Source organism: Microtus oregoni, unplaced genomic scaffold, assembly GCF_018167655.1.
Source record: "Microtus oregoni isolate MIOR12 unplaced genomic scaffold, Mior012 000027F_ref0000203, whole genome shotgun sequence".
NCBI lineage: Eukaryota > Metazoa > Chordata > Mammalia > Rodentia > Cricetidae > Microtus > Microtus oregoni.
Window position 1 is genome coordinate 28,842,323 of NW_024543086.1, and position 23,128 is coordinate 28,865,450.

The 23,128-nt window shown below is 42.2% G+C and overlaps 1 protein-coding gene across 6 annotated transcripts in view; it reads right to left on the bottom strand.

Moving 5' to 3' along the window:
- Positions 1 to 23,128, bottom strand: part of Txndc11 (thioredoxin domain containing 11) — an 80,083-nt gene that overhangs the window by 6,977 nt on the left and 49,978 nt on the right. For 4 of the 6 annotated variants that reach the window (XM_041675927.1, XM_041675926.1, XM_041675930.1 and 1 more), the window contains 5 exons: positions 17,165 to 17,277; positions 14,925 to 15,125; positions 8,564 to 9,356; positions 4,886 to 5,028; positions 4,425 to 4,534 (listed from right to left, as the gene is read on the bottom strand). In XM_041675927.1, coding sequence (XP_041531861.1) covers positions 4,425 to 4,534; positions 4,886 to 5,028; positions 8,564 to 9,356; positions 14,925 to 15,125; positions 17,165 to 17,277 — 1,360 coding nt within the window. The remainder of the gene's footprint in view (positions 1 to 4,424; positions 4,535 to 4,885; positions 5,029 to 8,563; positions 9,357 to 14,924; positions 15,126 to 17,164; positions 17,278 to 23,128) is intronic. The other 2 variants (XM_041675928.1, XM_041675931.1) reach the window with 1 other exon arrangement.

Consider the following 23,128-nt stretch of genomic DNA (forward strand, 5'->3'; position numbering starts at 1 on the left):
GGCAGGTGGATCTCTGTGAGTTCGAGGCCAGCCTGGTCTACAAGAGTGAGTTCCAGGACAGGCACCAAAGCTACATAGAGAAACCCTATCTTGGAAAAAAAAAAAAGTATAAATGGTGTGAGATGATCAAGCAGTATAAACTAGTGTTGTGTATTTGCTTAAACTGGCATATGGGCAAGGAATGTAGCTGAGCTGGTAGAGTGCTCAGCATAATTTATAGCAAAGCCCTTAAACCTGGCATGATGGTGCACACCTACAGTCACAGCACTCAAGAGACAGAAGCAAGAGGGTCACAAAGTTATCCTGGGCTTCAGGCAGATGGAGGCCAGCCTGGGAAACAGGAGACCCTGTCTCAAATATACACAGAGAAAACTCCAAAACTGGCACAACCACATGCAATTTCCCCCCACATCTTTTAACAAAATGTCACATCTACTTCTGCTTGTGAAAGTCTGTCTAAACACTAGTGCCCCTTTCAGCTAAGGAGTACTGGCCATCATATTTTATAACTGAATCCTTTTTCTTTCCTAATGTGTACTTCAATGAAGAGTCAACTGTGAAGTGAAAAGACTGTAAGACTCATGGGAACTGCACTGGGCCACTGGAGGCTTCCTTCCTGGGATCCTTTCAGGTGTGGCTTATACACAACTCATATTCTATTACTGTCCATTATACCAACACTACTGAACACACTTTTCTGTTGCTGTAAAGAATGCTCTAAGAGCTGGCCCACACATCTCTGCAATCCCTATTTTCCTAAGTCCCAAAGTGAAATTAAATGAGTCAGAAACCTACAACTGTTTTTTGTAACTTCTTGCAAATGTCAATTCCATTAGCTATGTCTGAGTATAACAACTTTATCAATTCAAGATTCTGTCACTTGAATGCATTTATAAATTTAGTAACTGTTATGACTTTATTGGTGTTTTAATTTGCATTTCTCAGGTTATAATTTTCCAGTTGTTTGTTTATGCTGTATTCTTTGTCTACACTAGCGTTTACCTGTCCTTAAGCTCTGTGTATGTGGTGTGTTTCCAGACAGGGTTTCTTTGTGTAGCACCTGGGTGTCCTGGAACTCTCTGTAGACCAGGCTGGCCTCGAACTCACAGAGATCCACCTGCCCCTGCTTCCCAAGTGTTGGGATTAAAGATGTGCGCTACCACCACCTAGCTAAATTTTTAATTATTTCAAAAATTCCTTTACTATTCTGAGACAGGATGCCTTGTAGTCTAGGCTGGTCTCTAATTCACTATGCAGCTGAAATGACCTTGAACTTGTGATCCTTCTGCCTCCACCTCCTGAATGCTAGAATTACCAGCATGAGCCACCACCTAGTTCACCTGGTTTATGAAGAGCTGTGGACTGAATCAAGGCTTTGTATATACAACAGCACTCTATCACCTGAGCTACAGCCCTATCCCATTTTAAGTGTGGTGTATCTAGAGTATGAACTCCTGATTCTGAATACTGATCTCTAATTTACATGTTCCATAATTCTGGGCAAGTTGCCTATCTGTGCCTCAGATTAATTAAAAGAAAACGATGAACAGATACAGCAGCTTCACTTGGTTTTCTGAGGTTTAAGCCTCTATGTATGTAACAATCTCTCAGCACAGTAACCTCTCAAATTTGGCTCTGATCATTACTGAAAATACATAGCAGGCAGCAGGTGAAATACAAACATACACATCTTATGACTACCTTTTAAAGCATGTTTTTTTTTTATTGGGACTAGGGATTGTAGCTCAGGAGTAGAGCACTTGCTTTGCATGCATGAGGTCCCGGGTTCAATACTGCTACTAACAAAAAAAAAAGGAGAAAGAAAAGAAAAAAGAAAGCATCAAGTATGTTGTTTTCACTTGTAGTGGAATATGTTCATCTTTTTTATTTTTTTATATGCATTGATGTTTTTCCATGGGTGCTGGGTTATAGACAGTTGTGAGCTGTCATGTGGTTGCTGGGAATTGAACCCAGGTCCTCTGGAAGAGCAGTCAGTGCTCTTAACCACTGAGCCAACTCTCTAGCCCAGAATATGTTCCTCTTTTGTTATCTTTTCCTCAGAGAGACTGTATCTATCTCTTCAGCTATTTTTCCCCATATCCTGGTAACTCACATTTAGTGCCAAGGATGGAAAAGATATACCTTGAAGCTAAACTGCTCACTTCCTGACCTTACAAACTGGATTTGAGGGCTTGGTAAAGCACTTATTATATAAGCATAAGAACCTGAGTTGGATCCCTAAAACACATAGAAAGCCATGTATGGTGGTGCACACTTGTGCTAGGAGGCAAACAATAGTAAGATTCCAGGACCCAATCGTCAGCCAGGCTAGCCAACTGTTGAGTTCCAGGTTCACTGAGAGAACCTGATTTTATAAAAATAAGGTATACCTCCGAGCAGTGGTGGCGCACACCTTTAATCCCAGCACTTGGGAGGCAGGTGCAGCCTCCCTGTCCAGCCTGGTCTACAAGAGCTAGCTAGTTTCCAGGACAGGCTCTCTAAAACTACAGAGAAACCCTGTCTTAAAAAAACAGAAGGGGGGGCGGGTAATACCACCCCATCTGTTAGCCATGAAAGTCCCAAAGGTCCTCCAAACAGCACAAGCTAATGCTATTGCTGACCAGAAAAGTAAGACCCAATTTCAGACACCACACATCCTGGCTACAGGACAAAGAAATCAAGCTGAAAGTATTGGAAGGACTTCCCCTTCTAACCATAATGTAATATCAGGCAGCTGAGAAAGAAAAGTCACCAATATTGTCACCCAGTAGTAGCAGACCTTGCATGTTATAATGCTGACCTCCATGCAAGATGTGCCCACAGGTACAACAGTGGCATGAGTATTTTCTGACTGAATCTGAGGGATAGGAAGGAATGGGAGTTTTACTGGTACTATAAAAACTCATCAAAAGAGTGAACATCTTTACTAAATGTACATGGTATCAGACTGCTTTCTAAATATTTATGCTTATACCCATAGGCAAATGCTGCTCTCAGCTTTTATCAGAGAAGCTTCTGTCTGCAGCCAATATCTGTGAGTGGAGAAACTCAGGGAGATGGAAAGATTTAAGAACTGATGATTGGGGGGAGGGATGGCCACTGATATTGATGGATGCTGGGGGAGGGGAAGTACTGATCTTCAGTAGTGTAGCCACTGACATGTCCTCTATGCTCTAGTGTGTGGCTCCACACCATGAGCATGTGAGTGACTCTGGTTAAACTCAATTACTAAACAAAAACAACGTGAAATCAGGATGGGGAGAAAAGTGAAAGGCTTAGCAGGGGTGGAAAGGCAAACAAAGATGGGCACTGAGTGTAACCAGGATATAGTGTATACACATATAAAACTGTCAAGGAGCTGGGTATGGTGGTGTACATCTTCAGCATCTGCACTCAAGAGGCAGAGGTAGATGGTTCTGAGTTCTAGGTCATCCTAGACTACATAGTAGACCCTGTCTCAAAATAAAACAAAGCAAACATACCCACGTACACAACTGTCGCAGAATATGTGTAATTAAACTGGTATTTGAAGGCAGATATGGTAGCTTACAACTGTAACCCTAGCTCTTGATAGACCAAGGCAGAAGGACTTCCAGGAATTAAAGACCAGCGTGGGCTACATAGCAAGTTCAAACCATCCTGAACTATAGACTGAGAGCCTGTCTCAAAACAAAGGATTCAACATGTGCTTATACAAAAGCCCACATAAAGTAGCCATAGAATCACAAAATTAGACACATGGCTATTAACAAAATCTTCCTCTTAATCTCACTGATGAAGAGACAAAGAAGGGCAGAGGCTCTGAGCCCCAGGGCTGGGCATTCCCTTTTCCAAGACCTCCAAGCAGCCAAACCTGGTGCAGAATTGTCTGTATTCTGTCAATCATGTTTTAAATAAACACTGATTGGCCAGGCAGGAAGTATAAGCGGGTCAACTAGACAGAAAGTAGAGGCGGGGCAATGAGAACAGGAGAATGCTGGGAAGGAGGAAGCTCATTCCTCCCAGTCTTGCCCAGACCACTTAAGAAGCAGGATGTGACCTGCCCAGCTGAAAAAGGTACCAAGCCACGTGGCTAACATAGATAAGAATAATGGGTTAATATAAGCTACAAGAGCTAATAATAAGCCTGAGCTAATGGGCCAATCAGTTTAAAATTTTATGGAGACGTCTGTGTGATTTTCTTTGGGACTTGCCTGCTGTGGGAACTGGGGAGGATGGAAACCCCAACAAGCAAGCCTTCATGTTACAGAATGGCACCCAACGTGGATAACTGCATCTGGGCAGGACAGAAACCCCAACTAGCAGGCCCTCATGTTACACAAACCTGTACCTGTTTTCCTATTAATCCAGTCAGCAATAAACATCTTCATTATCAGATTCAAGCCTACCTCCCATGGGCTGGGTGGCAGAAATGGTGTCCTTACCTAGCCACAGTAAATGTGTCTTCTGGAAGAAGCCGAGCTAGCTGGATGAAGATGTGATTGAGAGATGGGCAAAAGCCACACCACGGTGTGTAATAGAGCAGCAGAACATCCTGTGGAAAGGGGAGACAGTCACACCTGGTCCTGGACCTCATTTCCTGCTGTGCTCAGAGGCCTGAAGGCATTGAGTCATTGACTGCAGGAATTATGGTGAGATTTTTCTCATCTTTACTTCTAATTATGTGGTTTCATTACAATCCATGCAGTTAGAAGAGCACCATGCAATCTGCTCATATTTCACCACTAGACTAACGTGCATATCAGAAATAGACTGTTTTCCCCCAAATGACTACAGCTCTAGAAATTTTTGCCCACCCTTGAGCCCCTAAACCTGTTTCTTATAGTGATCAGGGCCTCGTAATGCTCAAGTGCTCTACCATGAACTCATCTCTCCAGTCCCATACCTGTTTCCGAAGGGTTACTTCCCAGAAGGTATCAGTTGTCACTTCAGTGATTAAATGTTGAGACAGGAACTGAGCAGAATCACTCCCAGTAAGATGCCTTTTCAAGGGACTGTAGAGAACACTGAAGTTTTGAATAAAAGACTCTAAAAATAAAGAGAAAATGAGATCATCTTTGCTCTAGGTACAAGCAGAATAGCTCACCTACTTTAAAACTGAAATGCTCTCCCATGCTTCTTTTTATTGTTGTTATTTGGGGTTTTTGAGACAAAAGTGTCTTACTTTGTAGCTCCAACTGACCTGGAACTTGCTATGTAGTCCAGCCTGGCCTTGAACTCAGATCCACCTGCCGCTACCTCTTGACTTAATAGGTAGTAATAGGTTCAAAGGCTTGCACCACCACAACTAGCTCTGTGCTTATGTTTTTTTTTTTTTTATCACCTCAACTAAGCAAACCCTGGCAGAAAGGTGACCAGGTTGCCATTCTGCTTGACTTTGGTAGTGTTAATTCAGAGGACAATCCTTTAACAAAACACCATGTAGGTGAGATGCTCAGTACAACTGGATTCCATCCTGCTCTTTTCCTAAGAGAATGCCACACATACACAACATGAGGATGCACACAGCCACACATGTTGTACCTTTTGCAAGAAAGGCAGCCTTGAACACTATAGTAGCTCATAAGCATCACTACAAATACAGTGGCATTACAAAGTGAAGGTTTTTAATGATCATTAATGTGAGACCAAGGAGCCTTTTTGTTTCCTTTATTGAAGTTCTTCAAGTTTTCTTTTTTAAAAGCTAACAAAAATAAACAATTATACATAGTGGAAAAATACATAAATAAACCAAGAAATAAAAGCTCTAACTTAACGCAACAATTTCACCCTTCCCACCAATGGAACCATCTCAGAATCTTCTGCCTCAGTGAAGCAACAACACTAGTCTGATCTTTGCTTATCTCTTCCAATTCCCTCCAATGGGAAGTCTTAACAATGATTCACTCTGCAGAAGCAGGAGGAAGTGAAGAATATCATGTGAACATTAAAGACATGCTCTTATCACAGCTGAACACTTAGTTGGCTATAGTTTTGGACTGTGAAACCAAGATTGCCCAATCTGAATGAGGCTTAAATTCTAAAACCACTCTAGGGACAGTTGACTTAGGAGTTAACCCCCTAAGTAATTTGTTTATTTTACAAAGATTCTCAAAACTACTACCAAGTATAGAATAGCTGGCCCAACAGACACTAGCTGACACAGAAGATAAACAGCTGATACAGAATATAGAAAATAGCCAAGCGGTGGTGGCTCACGCCTTTAATCCCAGCACTCGAGAGGCAGAGGCAGGCGGATCTCTGGGAGTTCGAGGCCAGCCTGGTCTACAAGAGCTAGTTTCAGGACAGGCAAAAACTACAAAGAAACCCTGTCTCGAAAAACCAAAAAAAAAAAAAGAATATAGAAAATAAAAGATAAATAGTTGATACATAAGATAAAATGAACCCAAAGACGGCTTCTTTCAAGAAACCTGTAAATTAAAATAATGTGTCTGAGCTTCTCTGAGCTGAGTATTACTCACAGAATCCAGAGAAGCCAATCACCATTTACTTTAAAACTTATACACTCACTTGGGGGTGATGGTGCACACCTTTAATTCATGTTTGAGAGGCAGAGGCAGGTGGATCTTTCTGAGTTTGAAGCCAGCATGGTCTACATAGTGAATTCTAGGATAGTCAGGACTATAGAGAGAGAGAGAGAGAGACCCTATCTCAAAGAAGAAAAAAAAAGCCAAATAACAGTAACAAAAACATGGTTGAGGGGTGTGGAAAGACAGCCTATTAGTAAAAAGCATCAGCCGCTCCTCCAGAGGTCCAATTTTCAGCATCTACCTAGTAGCTCACAATTTGCCTACAATTCCAGTTCCAGGAGATCCAATGCCCTCTTCTAACCTCTCTAGGTACCAGGCATGCATGCAGGCAAAATGATGTAGGAGGGTCATCTGTCTATGTGTTACTTTCATTGGTTAATAAAGAAACTGCTTTGGCCCTTTGATAGGACAGAAAATTAGGTAGGCGGAGTAAACAGAACAGAATGCTGGGAGGAAGAAGGCAGGGAGCCAGACGCCCTGGGGCCAGACATGCTGAACCCTTCCTGGTAAGCCACCACCTCGTGGTGCTACACAGATTTTTAGAAATGGGTTAAGCAAGATGTGAGAATTAGCCAGTAAGAGGCTGAAACTAATGGGCCAGACAGTGTTTAATTTCGGGTGTAAAGCTAGCTGGGTGGCGGGACGCAGCCCACTGCTCCTTCTACACATGCAGGCAAAATACCATACATATAAAAAAATAAAAATAAAATTTTAAGCTACATGGCTTGGGGAGATAGAGAAATAGCTCAGCAGTTAAGAGCACTGACTGACTGTTCTTCCAGTGACCTAGGTTTGATTCCTAGCAGCTACATGGTGGCTCAGGAATCTGACATCCTCTTATGGCCTCTGCAGATATTGCACACATGTTGGTATACAGACATATATGAAGCAAAACACCCACGTACATAAAATAAAAATACATAAATGTCAAAATAACTGCACAGTTGTTCATTTTATGAACGTCTACTACACCAACATATCATGAGTTGGGAGTAACTGGACTCTATAAATTGACAACTGATCACAGGTTTACTTTGAGCATGGAGGAGCTCTTGTAATCATTAGAATCTGATACAGAAGAGCCAACGTTACGTGAGTCCTTTCACGAAGGTGGCTAATGTGAAGGATTCACCTGGACTGATGAAAGCATAGCCAAAAGGACTAGTACCTAGGGAGCCGGCTATTAAATTCCTCTTCTCTCCATTTGACATTGGCTCTCCCTGTACTTCCAGTGATGCTGAACTAACAAGACTTTTGAATTCTTACTTTCCTGTGTTGTATGTCAGGGCCTTCACTTCATTCAGCAGAGTCCTGGGAATAGGACAGCATGAGTCCATCTGCTGCTGTTGTTGCCAAGGCCCAGGAGCCAGCTCTGGGGAACTTTCCCACAGTAAAGCCTTAGGTCATCCCAAGTGGATTTCACTGATTTGCAGTCTACTCTCAACACTTGTGCGTTGCAATGTAGGGACTGGGGGGCAGGTCAAGGTAGGCTTCCCCAACATGCAGTAAAACTTCAGTAGAACAAATGGGGCCCACTGGCCCTGACACTTCTACATTCAACCCTGTGAAGCAAGAATGAGCAACAAAGTCTAAGCTCACTCCATTCTGCTTCAGTTCCTTCTCATTACTGGTGCTACTAATGGCCATGTTCATCAGCTCCTGCACGTCCCACTAGAAAGGCTCTTGCCACTCTTGTCTGGCATGGGAGCCAGGTTCCTGGGATTAATGTTGTTCAGCCTTGAAAATGTGTCAGAAGTTGCCAGTCTTGGTCCCTTAGCTCCCATGGGTTAGCTGACAAACTCAACCAGAATTTGGCAGCTGGAAGCTTCTACTCTTTTTACTAGGCAAACTGGCTTCTTTTCAAACTGACCAACAGACTAAGACAACTTTATGGTCGGTTGTCTGAAGACTTCAAATGAGCAATGAAGCTGGCATCACCCCACGACCAGGAATAATGAGACCATCAATGTAAGTTACAGCTCTTAAGCTAAGCAAAGCTTATCATGCTCAGGGAGACACACCACCTACAGTACCTAGAGTGAACTTCATGAGGGCTTGATTGGGATCCAAGATATAGTGCGACTCTTCTTTCACATCAACAATTGTTGCAAACTCCTTCACGGGAGCAGAGCTTGGGGCACCCAGTCTTTCTGCATATAACCAAAATAAATTGGAATCCAAAAGGTAGATATTCAGGGTCTTGTTGGTTCTGCAGCTCAGGCCTGTGAAGGTTGTGCTAGTGAGGCCCACTTCAGGAAAGTGGTACCTGTTCTCCTCAATGTGAGGAATGGAGCTCGGGGCAGTGGCCTCACAGCTCTTCTCTAGGGAAGAGAATGCAATGGCCGGGGCTGTAAAGACATCCTGTTCAGAGCCAGTGAAGCTTGCCATGCCCCGGGATATGGTCCTGCAACATGCAGTGTAGTAGCTGAAAGGACTGTAAGAGATTAAAAAATTGCTGCATTCTATGCTGCCCGACACCACGTGATAAAAAGTCTGCTCCTTGAGGTAGAAAGAATCCAGAGCGGCTGCCATCTCAAAGAAGCTGCACTGTGGCACACTCACTGAGCTCGGCTTGGTACCACCTACTGTCTGGTTGACACACAGCTCACAGACATTGTGGGTTCTGGAGAAGGCTGGACCCTGGGGCAGCACCACTGTGTTACAGCAAGGGGATGCTGCCATCAGCTGAACATCAGGCATTGGGGCTGGCAGCTCTGGTGCCAAGGACTGGAACACAGGTGCCTCCACCCGCCGAAGGTGCTGAAGAAGGCGCTCCACCACCTGATCCCCATGACAGTTATTGTACTCCAAGGCCACTTCGGTGATCTGAAAAACAGGGCAGAGCTGGTAAGAGAAAAGGATTATGGATGTTGAGAAGGCAGCTGTGCTACCTGAATGGCATCCCTGAGTCACAGGCAGGAGCCCAGACATAGGCTGCCTCAAAGGAGAAGTGGTCACACCAAAACTCTTCTGCTCTAGCTACCCTGGAACTCATTCTGTAGATGAGGCTGGCCTTGAACTCACAGAGATGTGCCAGCACCTGCCTCCTAAGTGCTGGAATTAAAGGTGTGTGCCACAGGTCTATGTCTTGCAACACGCCCCTCTCTCTGCAAGCACGAAACCATTGCTCTGAGTTAGAAGGTTCTGGAAATGTCTGCCCACCACAGATAAATGAAGTCCAGCCCATAAAACTGTTCAGCTCAGGTATGTGTCCAGACCATTAAAGAATCAGAACAGACTTGAACCCTCTTGCCTTCCAAGTGAGTGTACTTTCTTTACTTACACCTTTAATAATCCCCTGTGCTGCCATTTTCTCCATCTTTAATAAGTCTGAAAACTTCCCAAACACATGTACAGATTTAAGTAAATTTACAGCATCTATTCTCGCAAATATATTCATGCCTTCCAGGAGATCACCAATCTAGCCCACTCCCAACTATCCATACCCATCTTCCCTTTCTAAAGCACCTCTTCCCCTCCCTCACCACTGTGGCTGGGTCTCAGCATCATCAAGCTAGAGAACAGCTCATCCTCTATTTCTGCTCAGTCTCCTCAGGCCACCACCCTCCTCTTCCTAACAATTGAACTTTCCATGCTGATGTTTCTTTCTCAAGCATAATGGATACTCCCTGGGTAGGTGATATTTGGAGGCTTTCTATTACCTGTAAGACAAATACATTTGCCTTTACTGTTGGTTTGGTTTGCCTTTCCAGGCTCATGCCACCCCCATTTAGACCAGACCAGGCCCTCTTATAATGCTGCACCTTTCTGATGCCTGGCCCAGGACCCTGCCTTTTCCTCCAGCTGTTCCTATGACCCTCAAAAAGGGAGGCTGCTCAGGAAAAGGCAACCCCACTCTGAATTAGCTTCTGTATTTCTAGTCCTTGACACCCTCCCACAGCCTCAAAAACTTCTGCCACAACATCCCTTTTCTTTACAGGTTTTATGGCCTCACTGATAGGACCAAGTTTGGGCACAGGCAAACAATTGGCATTTCAGAGAAATGTGCACAATATCTTTTCTTGAAGAGAGTAACTACCTTACTCTCAAGTTTAAGGTCATCTTCAGCTACTTAATGAAGCTAGCCTGGGCTACATAAAAATCTTTCAAAGAAGTGTGTACGTATGTATGAACCTGAGTTTGGGAGAAAAACCTAGCGCTCCCAGCTCCCATCCACCTGGCTTAGCTTCCACATAAAGATGGAAAATACACAGAGCCTGGATACTGTACATTATTGTGCTGTCTTTGAATTGTTTGACTGCTGAGGGAGCAACAGCTCCTAAAAGATATTTGATTATAAATGTTGCTAGATTAATACAACCTATACATTTTGAAAATGCCTTGACTTCAAATTTTAAGTCAAAATATATGTTACTTTGGAAAAGAGGTTTTGTTCTTGTTTCCACAGGAAATGAGAGGTTGTGGTTTGATCAAGGAAGATCCCCTGAAAATCTCTGATAGGAGCAGATAGCCCAGATGATCCACCATTTTAGCACACCTCTGTTGCAGTTTCATCTGAGTTGGACATCCAGCACAGTTTCAAGATTGCTGTCTGAGATGGTCCAGCATCACAGAATACTACAGTCAGGAGTTGACCATAATCCTAAATTTTGTGGGGGTACCCATGAGATTATCAAGCACCCCCCAACAGGAAGTAGCCTAGAAAATTATGCCCACATTTCCAAAATATGTATGGATGTTTGTCTTTGTTTAGTGTGTTGGCTATAAGTTGTTAGGGATAATGGTCAGGAAAAAAGCTAAACAGAGGAAATTAGATTCAACGTTCAAAAAAGGGAGAATATAGGCCGGGCGGTGGTGGCGCACGCCTTTAATCCCAGCACTCGGGAGGCAGAGGCAGGCGGATCTCTGTGAGTTCGAGGCCAGCCTGGTCTACAAGAGCTAGTTCCAGGACAGGAACCAAAAGCTACGGAGAAACCCTGTCTCGAAAAATCAAAAAAAAAAAAAAAGGGGGGGAGAATATAGATATGATTTTGTTTTGTAAGAAAAAAAGGGGGAATATAGATAGGATAAAAGGTAGATTATTGAATCTACTCTGAAAAAAGGGGAGGATATAGATATTAAGATAAAAAGGTAGATCATTGAATCTTAAAAAGCAACTACTAGTTTTAAATGTTTTACACTGGATTGGACTTTAGTATATTGTATACAAATTTTGTATATTGAGACTAATTTTGCTAAAACATACTGTATATACATTTCTGTGGGGCAATATTATACTCCATATGGAGTTTACTTTCTTTGTGGCAAAAGTAAGCCACTGGGCAAGAAAATGTCCCTGCCTTGACTGTTGACAGTATGCTGTCCTAATTAGACAAGCCAGACACAAAAAAGTCTGTTGGATATGCTAGGCCTGTGGACCAAAAATGGATGCCCCAATGTTGCAGAGGAACTTTGCGTGACTGTCCAGATAGCCAGCCAGCTGTTTCTGTAATTTCTCACATTTTTTGGAAGTTGCTTGCTGGCACTTCCTGCTTACTCAGTTAATTTATTATTCCCTTTTGGGTCTCTGAGAGTGTTGAAGACTAGACAGTAACAGTTATAGTTTCCCTTGTTTACTGATACAGAAAGCAAGTTATGATAGAAAGTAAATTAGGTACTAGACTTTGGAATCACCAAAATAAGATAGAAATGGAGTATTTTCTCTAAATTTGTCAAATGCAAATGAACTAGACATTGTTGATGTATTTATTGCCTGTATTTATTATACTTATTGTATATAGTTTTTCTTATATTCGTTATAGCCTTCTTTTTATTTTAGACAAAAGGGGAAAATGTAGTGGCATTTCATTTGCATTTTAATAAATAAAGCTTGCCTGAAGATTGGAGAATGAACCAGCCTCACTGGTCAGCCTTACAGACATGGTAGTGATAACACACGCTTTTAATCCCAGGAGCCACACGAGCTTGCCAGAAAAACCAGGCAGTACATGCATTTAATCCCAGTGGTGCACACCTTTAATCTCAGCCCCAGAGAAGATTAGGAGGAGACAGATCTCAGTATTAGTATTATTCTGAGATTCCTGGAGGCAGGATCGCCATTTTCGGACTGAGGTAGAGGTAAGAGTCAGTGGCTAGCTGCTTTGCTTTTCTGACCTTCAGGTTGAACCCCAATTTCTGTCTCTGAGTTTTTATTAGTTGTGTTTCATATCTCTTCTGTGAATCATGTTGGTTTTTCACAACATAACCCTCTTAAAGAACAGTTTTGAAAACAAAATTCATGGTACATCCTGTTAATGTGTTTGAATCTATGTCATATTTAATTAACGTAAATAATTAAAAACTTGGGAAACAACTGTAAATGTCCGTGCTGTCAACACTTCTGTTCTCTTCTATCAAAGACATTCATAAATCTAGATGCCTCTGCTTACTTGACTCATGCTGTGAATGCCTGAAAAACTGTTCAGAGTGGAGAACAAGTCAAAAGGACACTGCAGGCCGAAACAGAAACTTTGACTACTAGTGTGTTGCATGATGTCTTAGAAATGCTCGAGGGACACTAGGGAACAGTGACCCTGGTGTCAGCATCTATGTTTTCTTTGTGTGCACACATGCAGATAGATATGGGGTATACATGCTGATGGTTGGTGTATATGTAGAACAGTTGCCCATTCCTAGGTTGGTACAGCCACCACTTGGCCACTTCTGACCTACATGAAGCCCACAGCTGTCACCAGGGCCCTTGCCTACTATGCCCTCAAAAGTGCAAGTTCTTTCCATTTTTTGCTCAGACCTAGGCCCACAATGAAAAACAAAGCTGCCCTGAACTCTCTATTGAGCTGACAGCTCTCCTTACCCAAGTGTGACACTCTTTCTGCCAAGCCTCTCCTCCCCTCTTCTGCTGAGCTCCTGCTCTCAGGAACATCATTTTCCTCTTCTGCTACTTCCTGACCGCATTCTGGCTAGGGTCCAACTGTCCTCTGAGTAAAGAGCAGGCTCTTAGTTCCCAACTGAACCAGCTTCTGAGACCAGATGCCTACAGTTGCCACACACTTCTTTCCCCACGAGTTCCCAGGACTCAGTGAACACTGGCCAGACTGAACTGACACATGGAGGGAAGTCCTGGGCAGACGTTGTTGCTTGTCTCAAGAATACACAGTATTATGATGGGTCATCCCACCTATATGTGGATGTAGGGTAACAAACCCCACCTGCTACAGAGCACCCTGGAGCCCAGGTAACTCATTTTAAAAGGCCTGTTAGTAGATGCTAGAAACAGAAGATGTGGGGAGACGCTCATGTGAGGACAAAAGGCTGAAAGCAAGGCCTCCCTCTGGGGCCAAACTCAACCTCAACCATCTGGAGCGAAGGTCTGGACCCATGCCAACTACCGGCCACTCTGCATGCGCAAGTCAAGGAAGACAATGTCCCAGAAGTAAAAAGCCACAGCTACCAACAAGGCTGAAATCTTGTCTTTCCTGCAAAGACCTTAATCTAAATAGCAGAGGCATGGGCATGGAAAAGAGACTCTTGGATCATAAAACATTCAGGCAGCACACATTTTCTAAAGAAACGAAGCTGTAAGACCAGTGCAGAGGAAGGAACATAACTACTTCATTGTTTTCTCCTTCCCTCCTTTAAAGCCAGATTGTGGCATCAGTGAGAAGACTCGCAGTGGGGATAACAACTTGAATCAAATGCTGAAGAACAGCAGAGTGAGTCTGGCTGGTGAAAAGTTCTGCTCCAGCCTTCAGAGCAGTGCTGAGGGGCCCAGGGACAGGCACTGTCAGTCTCTGCTAGACTGGCTGGCTGTCTGATTCTCAATGGATCCTTGAGGGAAAGAAAAAAAAAAATAAAACCCTAGTAAATCCAATTTAGCAATCCCAGGCTCTCTGCTGATTATTATTGCTCCCTCTAAGTGCCTCCAAATAATCCATGTATAAAACTCACGTCTAGAGAGAATGGATGTTCCAGAAAGCAGAGGAGGAAGGAAGAAAGACTCCAGGCAGTACCTGTCTCTGAAAACCTATCTATCTGTACAACAAGAAAAGTCTAGAGAAAAAGGCCATCACTGTAGCTGCACCTGGCCACTATGTTGCTGCCCCCAAGGCGGCCAAGGCTGGAGGCTTGGCCAGGTGCCATAACAGTGGCATTTCCTAGGCCTTATCAGCTTGTTTGTATTCCCAATACCGTCTAAACAGCAACATCAGTGCAGTCACCTGAGGAAGAGGGCATTTGGTCTGTGTCAGGGAGGCAATTTCATTTCCCTTCTCTAGTCACCCATGACCAGAGCAACAAATAAAGATGGTCAGAGAATCTGGGGGAATTCCTGACAGAGACCACTGAGCCATAGCTCCTATTCCTGATGGCCACTCTGATGATAGGTTAGTGCCCCAAATGTGGAAGAAGAGCCATGAGATGACCTTCAAGTCCTACCTCATCCAGGAGAGGATGGCTCTCAGCTAAGGGATCAAAAGGTATGAACAGGAAGAGTGCTGGTCCCTTCTTCAGCTCATTGTTCAACAGCAGACTCTTGCCTCCATGGGGCTGTAGCCATCGGAAGAGGGTCTCCTGGTTTTCTGAGGCCCATTTATAGATGTTCTCAGCAGTGAAGTTCATGACCTCCCTTGGGAAGACCTGCCAAGGATAAATGTGAGAGAATGAAACAAAGGTGAGCAGACAAGGCAGAGCCAGAGTGCCAGCACTGTCATCCAGACGCCTGGCCAAGCTGCACTGAGGGAGAAAAGGCACCACTGCTGGCTGCAAAGCCAGCCCTCGCCCCCTCCACACGTATCCTCAACATGTGGGAGAATGCCACCATGGCAGCAGGCCACTTTCATATCACTGGGTTCACCTTTTGCTGAGAGACTCACTATCCACAGATACTCTCCCTGCCCTCAGGTGGCTGTAATGACCTCTAATACCCTGTCATCTAAAGAGAGCACCACAAGGTGTTTATAAAAGAATCTAGGCCTACCGGCCAGAGTCAAATTTCCACTAGGCAGAGGCTACAAAAGACTTTGTTCACGGTCACCCCAGTAACTGGACAAATTTCTGGACATAACAGGGACTCAGCAAACACTGGAGCAAATCAGTGAGTGACCTAAGCTTACACAAGGCCCCAGATCGTACTTTGTGTGTAGCAGGAAGGAAAGAGACACTTCGTATTTTTGCTTTCTTTTTCTGTAACATGAAAGTATCTTTCAAAGTCCAATGACATAAATCAGAGCTTCAGATATTTCCAGAGTGGAAGGTTTCACAAGATGAAGCATTTGGTACCACTAGAAATGAGATTTAAATGACCTTACAATGAGTGTGCCCACTGCTATTCCAATGACGCTTCATTTGATAAAAGGCATTAGCTGATAAACAACTGAAAGTACCCAACTGAGGCAGCAAGCCTGGACAGTTTCATAATTACTTCACAGGTCTCCTTTCCTCCATTTACTCTTCTGCACTGCCCTATGCTATAAATACATGTAGGCTAAAACAATAGTATAAGAAAATGAGAGCTAGCAAAGCAGATGAAGTGAAAAGCTAGTCAGGCACAAGGAAAGTGGGCAGGCAGTGGGAGAAGCGATCACAGCAGTGATGCTCAGAGTGCAACAGTGAGGGCTTAAAACACACCAGGAACATTCCCACCTGGAAAACACAAAATACACATAGGAATAGAAATAGCAAGAAGAAAAGCACAATATCTGTGATATGAGAGATAGACAGATGTTGAAATGACTGGCAAACCAGGGCACTCTGAGAGTACTCAATAGCACTTGGAAAGATCTTTGACCTGAGCTAAGGGCAGAGATTGTCACTGTATCTGAAAGTCAGTGGTTCTGCTGAGAGCTAGCAATCCTGTCAAAATGAATACACCTCAGAGGTCCAGCAAGACGGCTCACTGGATAAGGGCACTTGCTGCCAAGCCTAACAACCTGTGTTCCACTCTTAGAACATATATGGTGGAAGGAGAGAATCAAGTCCTGCAAACTGTCCTTGGTCCTCCGTGTGTGTGTGTGTCTGTGTGTGCACGTGTGATAAAATTAATAAATGTAACTAAAAATAAAATACTTCAGAAAAATAGCCTGTCAGCAATAACTGTGGAAGTAGCAAGGGCACAGATGTGAAGCTTAATGCTCAGAAGTAGGGAAGTGGCAGCGGTCCCAGCAAAAAAGCAAATAAATCAGGGAACAAAGGAGACAATGAAAGCCTAGGATCTCTGAGGTGAAACGCTATCAACGTCTACCTATGTCTTAACAAGAACTTCAACACTCCACTGTTATTGTAGGAGAAAAGCCCTTTCACATTCCTGCTCTTCACAAGAATAAATGAACAACACTGTCCAGTGGAAGCTAATCTCAGAGAACCTGGGCCTAGAGTAAGAAATCACCAACTGAATAACCACAGTTTCACTCAAGAAGGGCAACTAACAAAACTGTATCACAATGTAAGACTCTAAACAAACAAGTTCTAGACTGCATTCAAGAGCCCTCTACTGCAAAGATACTTACTAGGGTCTGAGCTCTAGGGTAGGCTTATAGGAATTCTCAATGTGCACATAAAATAATGTCCTCTTTTCTAGGGAGAGGTCCATATATTTCATCCAGTTCTCAATTGAGTCTGTGACCTACATAAGGTTAAAAACCACTGCACTAATACAAATGTGATTTGAAAATACTTACAAGTGATGTGTTGAAATGTCTATGTAAATACACACTTCCAGAGTGTACTAAGGATACCAGTTTCGCAAGATGTTTATTTGTGATAACCCCAAATCGTACTGTTCCTAGGTAATCTGAAACAGAAAATTTTCCTTTATTAAAGAGGAGGCCTAGGCCTTAAAACAATCACAAACCCATTGATGCAGTCCTAATGTGCTTATCCCCTAAGGCAAGGCTGTTGCTAACCTGGCCTGGCCCTAGGAAGAGCAGCTGCTGAAACTGGCCTCTTCGTTCCAATCACTTAGGCTGAGGAGACTACAACCACCTGCAGTGAGCTTAAGTGTCTGCTTTGCCACCCTATTCCCCTTTCTCAAACAAACCTATCACTGGGCCAAGGCATAAGCTGGTGTCTCTGGACATGGCCAGCTCCTTCTCATCACTCATCTTGTTCTCAACTTCCCTGATTACCCACCCAACAGTAAGGACCCAGTAGACAGAAGCTCAGGGAGATGTTGGGACTCTATTCTATGTTGATGGTACCTTTAAGAACCTATGTTGTCTTACTTATTAATTTAGACTTTCCTTCATCCAAATTCCTCTTAGAAATTCAAGTTATTATTTATTGCTGGTACCTTAGTTGGATGAAGATGATTATGAACTTCTGATCTTCCTGCCTCCACCTTCCCAGTACTGTGGGACTGTGTCATCACAAACAGTTTATGGGATGCTAGAGATCAAACCCATGGTTTTATGCATGCTAGGCAAGCGCTATTCCAACTGAGAGGCATTGCATGCCAATAAATATAAGTAAAATGAATGGATTTGGCATATACAAAGAAGTCACACAAACTGACATTTAAAAATGATTAAAATGGGCACACCACAGAAAGGGAATGGACCTGGCTAATCATTACAATGAAAAATACTCAACCTCACTCTGAGTAAAGAAAAACAATACCACTTTTGCCAAACTGCCTGAAATTTAAGGCTCAAGAGCAATGGGAGCTATGATACAACACTAGCAGAGAAGGTAAAATTTGGCACTTGACAAAGAAGTTTGTGGACTGCTAGAAACAAAGAAGGAATACCACTAGCAATCTCACATGTGTATGAAGAGTCACATTCAGGGACACTAGCTAGCAGATACTGTAAGGGAGGATGAAGCAGAACTACCATAAAGCAGAGAAACATCTCCAAGACAGCAGAACTTTTGTTTAAAGAAACAGAAAACGACCTCATACTTGAAAATCAGTAGGTATTCTTTTCTTATGGGCACATAGGAGAGTAGAAGTGTATAAAGAACCTTGAAAGGGGGTACAGCTGCACACAGTAGTCCCAGACACACTGAAACTGGGGCAAGAAGAATGCCTGAGCCTAGGAGGAGCTTAAGACCAAGCTGGGCAAAATATGGAGACCTGCCTCTGAAAGGAGAATAAAACTGGTTTGTTACTGGAACAAGAAAGATGTCCTCACATGCAAGGCTTCTATTCCTAAAAGTAAACAGATACTAAATTTAAATTTACGGTGTGTGGACCTGCTATATCATGAGTATGGTATAAGTTCTAGGGATAAAATTTAGGTTGTCAGTCTTGGTAGCAAGTACCCTTATCCACTTAGTCTTCACTATTCTTCAAGGACCATGCAATACTATAGTGTTCAAACAATTCTAAACTAAAGGGGATGAGTAAGGTGGCACAGAGAAGACTGTGTCCTACTTTCTTGCCTTATTACAGATACTAAATAAGATCTTAAACTTCAAATTTTACCAACTTACATCCAAATAACCAAAGTATAAAAACATTCAACACACAAAGTGTCACCCTCAGCCAGGTGTGGTGGTGCACACCTTTAGTATCAGCACTTGGAAGCAGAGGCAGGCAGAGTTCCAGGACAGCTTGAACTGTCATATACTGAGATCCTGTCTCACAAACAACAAAAAGTGTTCTTCAATTTCAAACCCTACACTCCAGCATTGCCAAGTGAGGACAGCTAAGCAGAACATCAGGAATGCCTCCTTACCACAGTAATCAATTTACACAAAAACCTGACAAGTCTAACAGGACACAAGAGAAAAGCAGGAAGACTAAACCAAAAAGTACAAGAGTGGTCTGTGAGGAGGCCTGCATACCCAAGTAAGGCTGTCTGCACTTGACTCAGAGCCACGGTCATGTTCACATAATCCAAAAGAAGCCAAAGGAAATGGAGGGAAACTACTGTAGAATACTACCACTAGCAAACACAACTGCAAATGATTAACACCACAGCGAGGGGTGGAGGAGGAAGAGCCAACCTTAGTAACTACGGAACTGCACAATTTAGAGCAAAGAGAACTGGACCACGTCCATAAATCTCATTAAGAAATATGTTTCCGGGGGCTGGAGAGATGGCTCAGTGGTTAAGAGCATTGCCTGCTCTTCCAAAGTTCCTGAGTTAAATTCCCAGCAACCACATGGTGGCTCATAACCATCTGTAATGGGTCTGGTGCCCTCTTTTGGCCTGCAGGCATACACACAGGCAGAACATTGCATACATAATAAATAAATAAATAAATAAATAAATAAATAAATAAATAAATAAAATATGTTTCCCAATCCTGTACAATAAAGGAACTTCTGGAGACATCACAATCCCTGACTTCAAACTCTACTACAGAGCTACAGTACTGAAAACAGCCTGGTATTGGCATAAGAACAGACAGGAGGACCAATGGAACCAAATAGAAGACTCAAATATTAATCCACACACCTACGAACACCTGATTGTTGACAAAGAAGCAAAAAATATCAAATGGAAAAAAGAAAGCATATTTAGCAAATGGTACTGGCATAACTGGATATCAATATGTAGAAGGATGAAAATAGACCCATATCTATCACCATGCACAAAACTCAAGTCCAAATGGATCAAAGACCTCAATATAAAGCCAGCCACACTGAACATCATAGAAGACAAAGTGGGAAGTACACTTGAATGCATTGGCACAGGAGACCACTTCCAAAATATAACCCCAGTAGCACAAACAGTGAGAGAAACAATTAACAAATGGGGACTCCTGAAACTGAAAAGCTTCTGGTAAAGCAAAGGACATGGTTAACAAGACAAAACGATAGCCTACAGAATGGGAAAAGATCCTCACCAACCCCAAATTGGCTGATCTCCAAAATATACAAAGAACTCAAGAAATTGGTCATCAAAAGAACAAATAATCCAATCAAAAAAATGTTGTACAGATCTAAACAGAAAACTCTCAACACGGGAATCGAAAATGGCTGAAAGACACTTAAGGAAATACTCAACATCCTTAGTCATCAGAGAAATGCAATTCAAAAAACAACTCTGAGATTCCAAGAATGGCCAAGATCAAAAACACTGATGACAACTTATGCTGGAGAGGTTGTGGGGTAAAGGGAACACTCCTTGCTGGTGGGAGTGCAAACTGGTACAGCCGCTTTGGATATCTGTATGGTCATTTCTCAGAAAATTAGGAAACAACCTTCCTCAAGACCCAGTAATACCATTTTTGGGTATATATTCAAAGGATGCTCAATTGTACCACAAGGACTGTGTTCCTATGTTTATAGCAGCATTGTTTGTCATAGCCAGAACCTGGAAACAACCTAAATGACCCTTGACTGAAGAATGGATAAGGAAAATGTGGTAAGTTTACACAGAGGAATACTACACAGCAGAGAAAAATAATGACATCTTGAAACTTGCAGGCAAATGGTTGAAGCTAGAAAACATCATATTGAGTGAGGTAACCCAGACCCAGAAAGACAATTATTGTATGTACTCACTCATAAGTGGTTTTTAAGCATAAAGCAAAGAAAGCCAGCCTACAAATCACAATCCCAGAAAAATGTATAACTCAATAAAATCAGAAGGAAGGAAGGAAGGAAGGAAGGAAGGAAGAAATGTTTCCCACAAGGCTATAAACAGCAATTCTGTAAGCACATTGTAAACCTTGGGCACCAGGATATTTACTAGAAGGGTAAGAAGGAGGGGAAGCTAAAATGTGTTACACTGGAATCAGAGGACATTGTATAAGCTGGCTTTTAATTTGCATGTTAAGTATGTAATATAAAAATATGAATGCATGTATATCATGAGAGTATAAACACAAGCGCTTCCTGGTTCTATCTGCTAGACTTTAAGTGAGGTCTCGCTGATACTGCTGAAGAGTACACCCAGGTAGCACGAGTAATAAAAACCCAGAGACAGATACTGAGGTTCAACAAGAAGATCAGAAATCAAAGCAGCCAGGCACTGGTTAGTACCTCTACCTCAAACCGAAATGGAGATCTTGCTTCCACAAATTCTCAGAATGACACTAAGCATGAGACCTATTTCCTCCCATTTTATATTCCTCTATAGTGCTAGGATTAAAGGCATGTACCACCACTGCCCAGCCTCAATGGCTAACTAGTATGGCTGCTAGGATTAAAGGGGTGTGCAACCACTGTCTGGCCTGTATGGCTGACTAATGTGGTTGCTTTGCACTGACCTTCAGGCAAGATTTATTAAAACACAAATATACCACTATATTTCCCTTTTTGTCTAAAATAAGAAAGAAATAAGAAAAACTATACACAATTAGTACAATAACTATATACAGGCAATAAATACACCAACAATGTCTAGTCCATTTGCATTTGACAAAGTCAGAGAAAATACTCCATTATGTATCCTATGAGTCCAAGCTTTGTACCTAATTTACTTTCTATCATAACTTGCTTTCTGAATCTGGTAAGCAAGAAAAACTATAAGTAGCTAGTCTTCAACTTCAATGTGGAGTTTCTTCCATGCCCATTGTCTTCTCTCAAGTAGATTGGTGCTGCCAGGAGCAGACATGTCTCATTGTCATAAAAAGAGAAAAAAGATACTATGCTATTAAAACATCTTAAATGCCATATTCTGTAGTGTTTGAAGATCACCTGTCTATTTAAAATATATCTGTCTGATCTTGAAAACATATCTAATGTAACTATAAGTTCGATTATATTAGATGACTAATTATTAACCTGCACTTCTTTATTATCCAAACACTTGGTAATAATGATTTTCAAGGACTAGAAATCTGCATTACATTGTTAAAACAGGTGTACTGAACAAGATTAGAAACATATATATGTATGTTTTAACAAAATTAATCTCAAATTTGTATCAATATACAAAATTTTAATACAATATACAAAAGAACAATCCACTGTAAAATATTTAAAACTAGTAGATGCTTCAATAATCTTTCTTTTTATCTATAGCCTCCCCTTTTTCTTCTCAGAGTAGATTCAATAATCTGCCCTTTTATCCTATATTTATATCCCCCTTTTTTCAAAACAAGAACCCTGAATCTAATCTCCTTTGTTCAACTTTCCTCCTGATCGTAACCAATAACAACTTGTAACCAACCCCCCAAATAATGACAATATCCATTACCCATTGAGTGACAAAAAAAAAAAAAACACCCACCCCCTCTTGGGAACGTGTATGTTATATTCTTAAATTTACTTCCTGCTGTCTATCTAGGGGCAATGGCATCTTTAGGGGATCCTGAAAAGAAAAATTGGGGTTAATTGTCAAGTCCTGAGAGAGGTAGCTGTATTGTTTGTTGTCCAGATTCTGTTTAATAGGAAAGTGCAGGGTTTGTCTCAAGTCCTAGCTAGAGTAGTCTGTTAGGCTGGATCATCTCAGCTAGCCACCTCAAAATTGTTCTGAGAAGTTTGTAGTCCAAAGCCGATCTCTAGGTGATGTTTTTCAGCTTAGTGGTGTTATTACAGTCTTGGAGGATTATAGTCGTTGGGCCCCAGGTTTCTTTTGGATACTTGAACCCGAAATCATGTACAGGAAGACAGATGAAACTTTTTCTAAAATTAGTTAGTACTCTGTATGAACATTAATATGACAAAAAAATTAAAATATATTAATTAATCTTATAAATTTTATAAGAAACAGATTTTTAAGAAAATCTGTTAAGGCCGGGCAGTG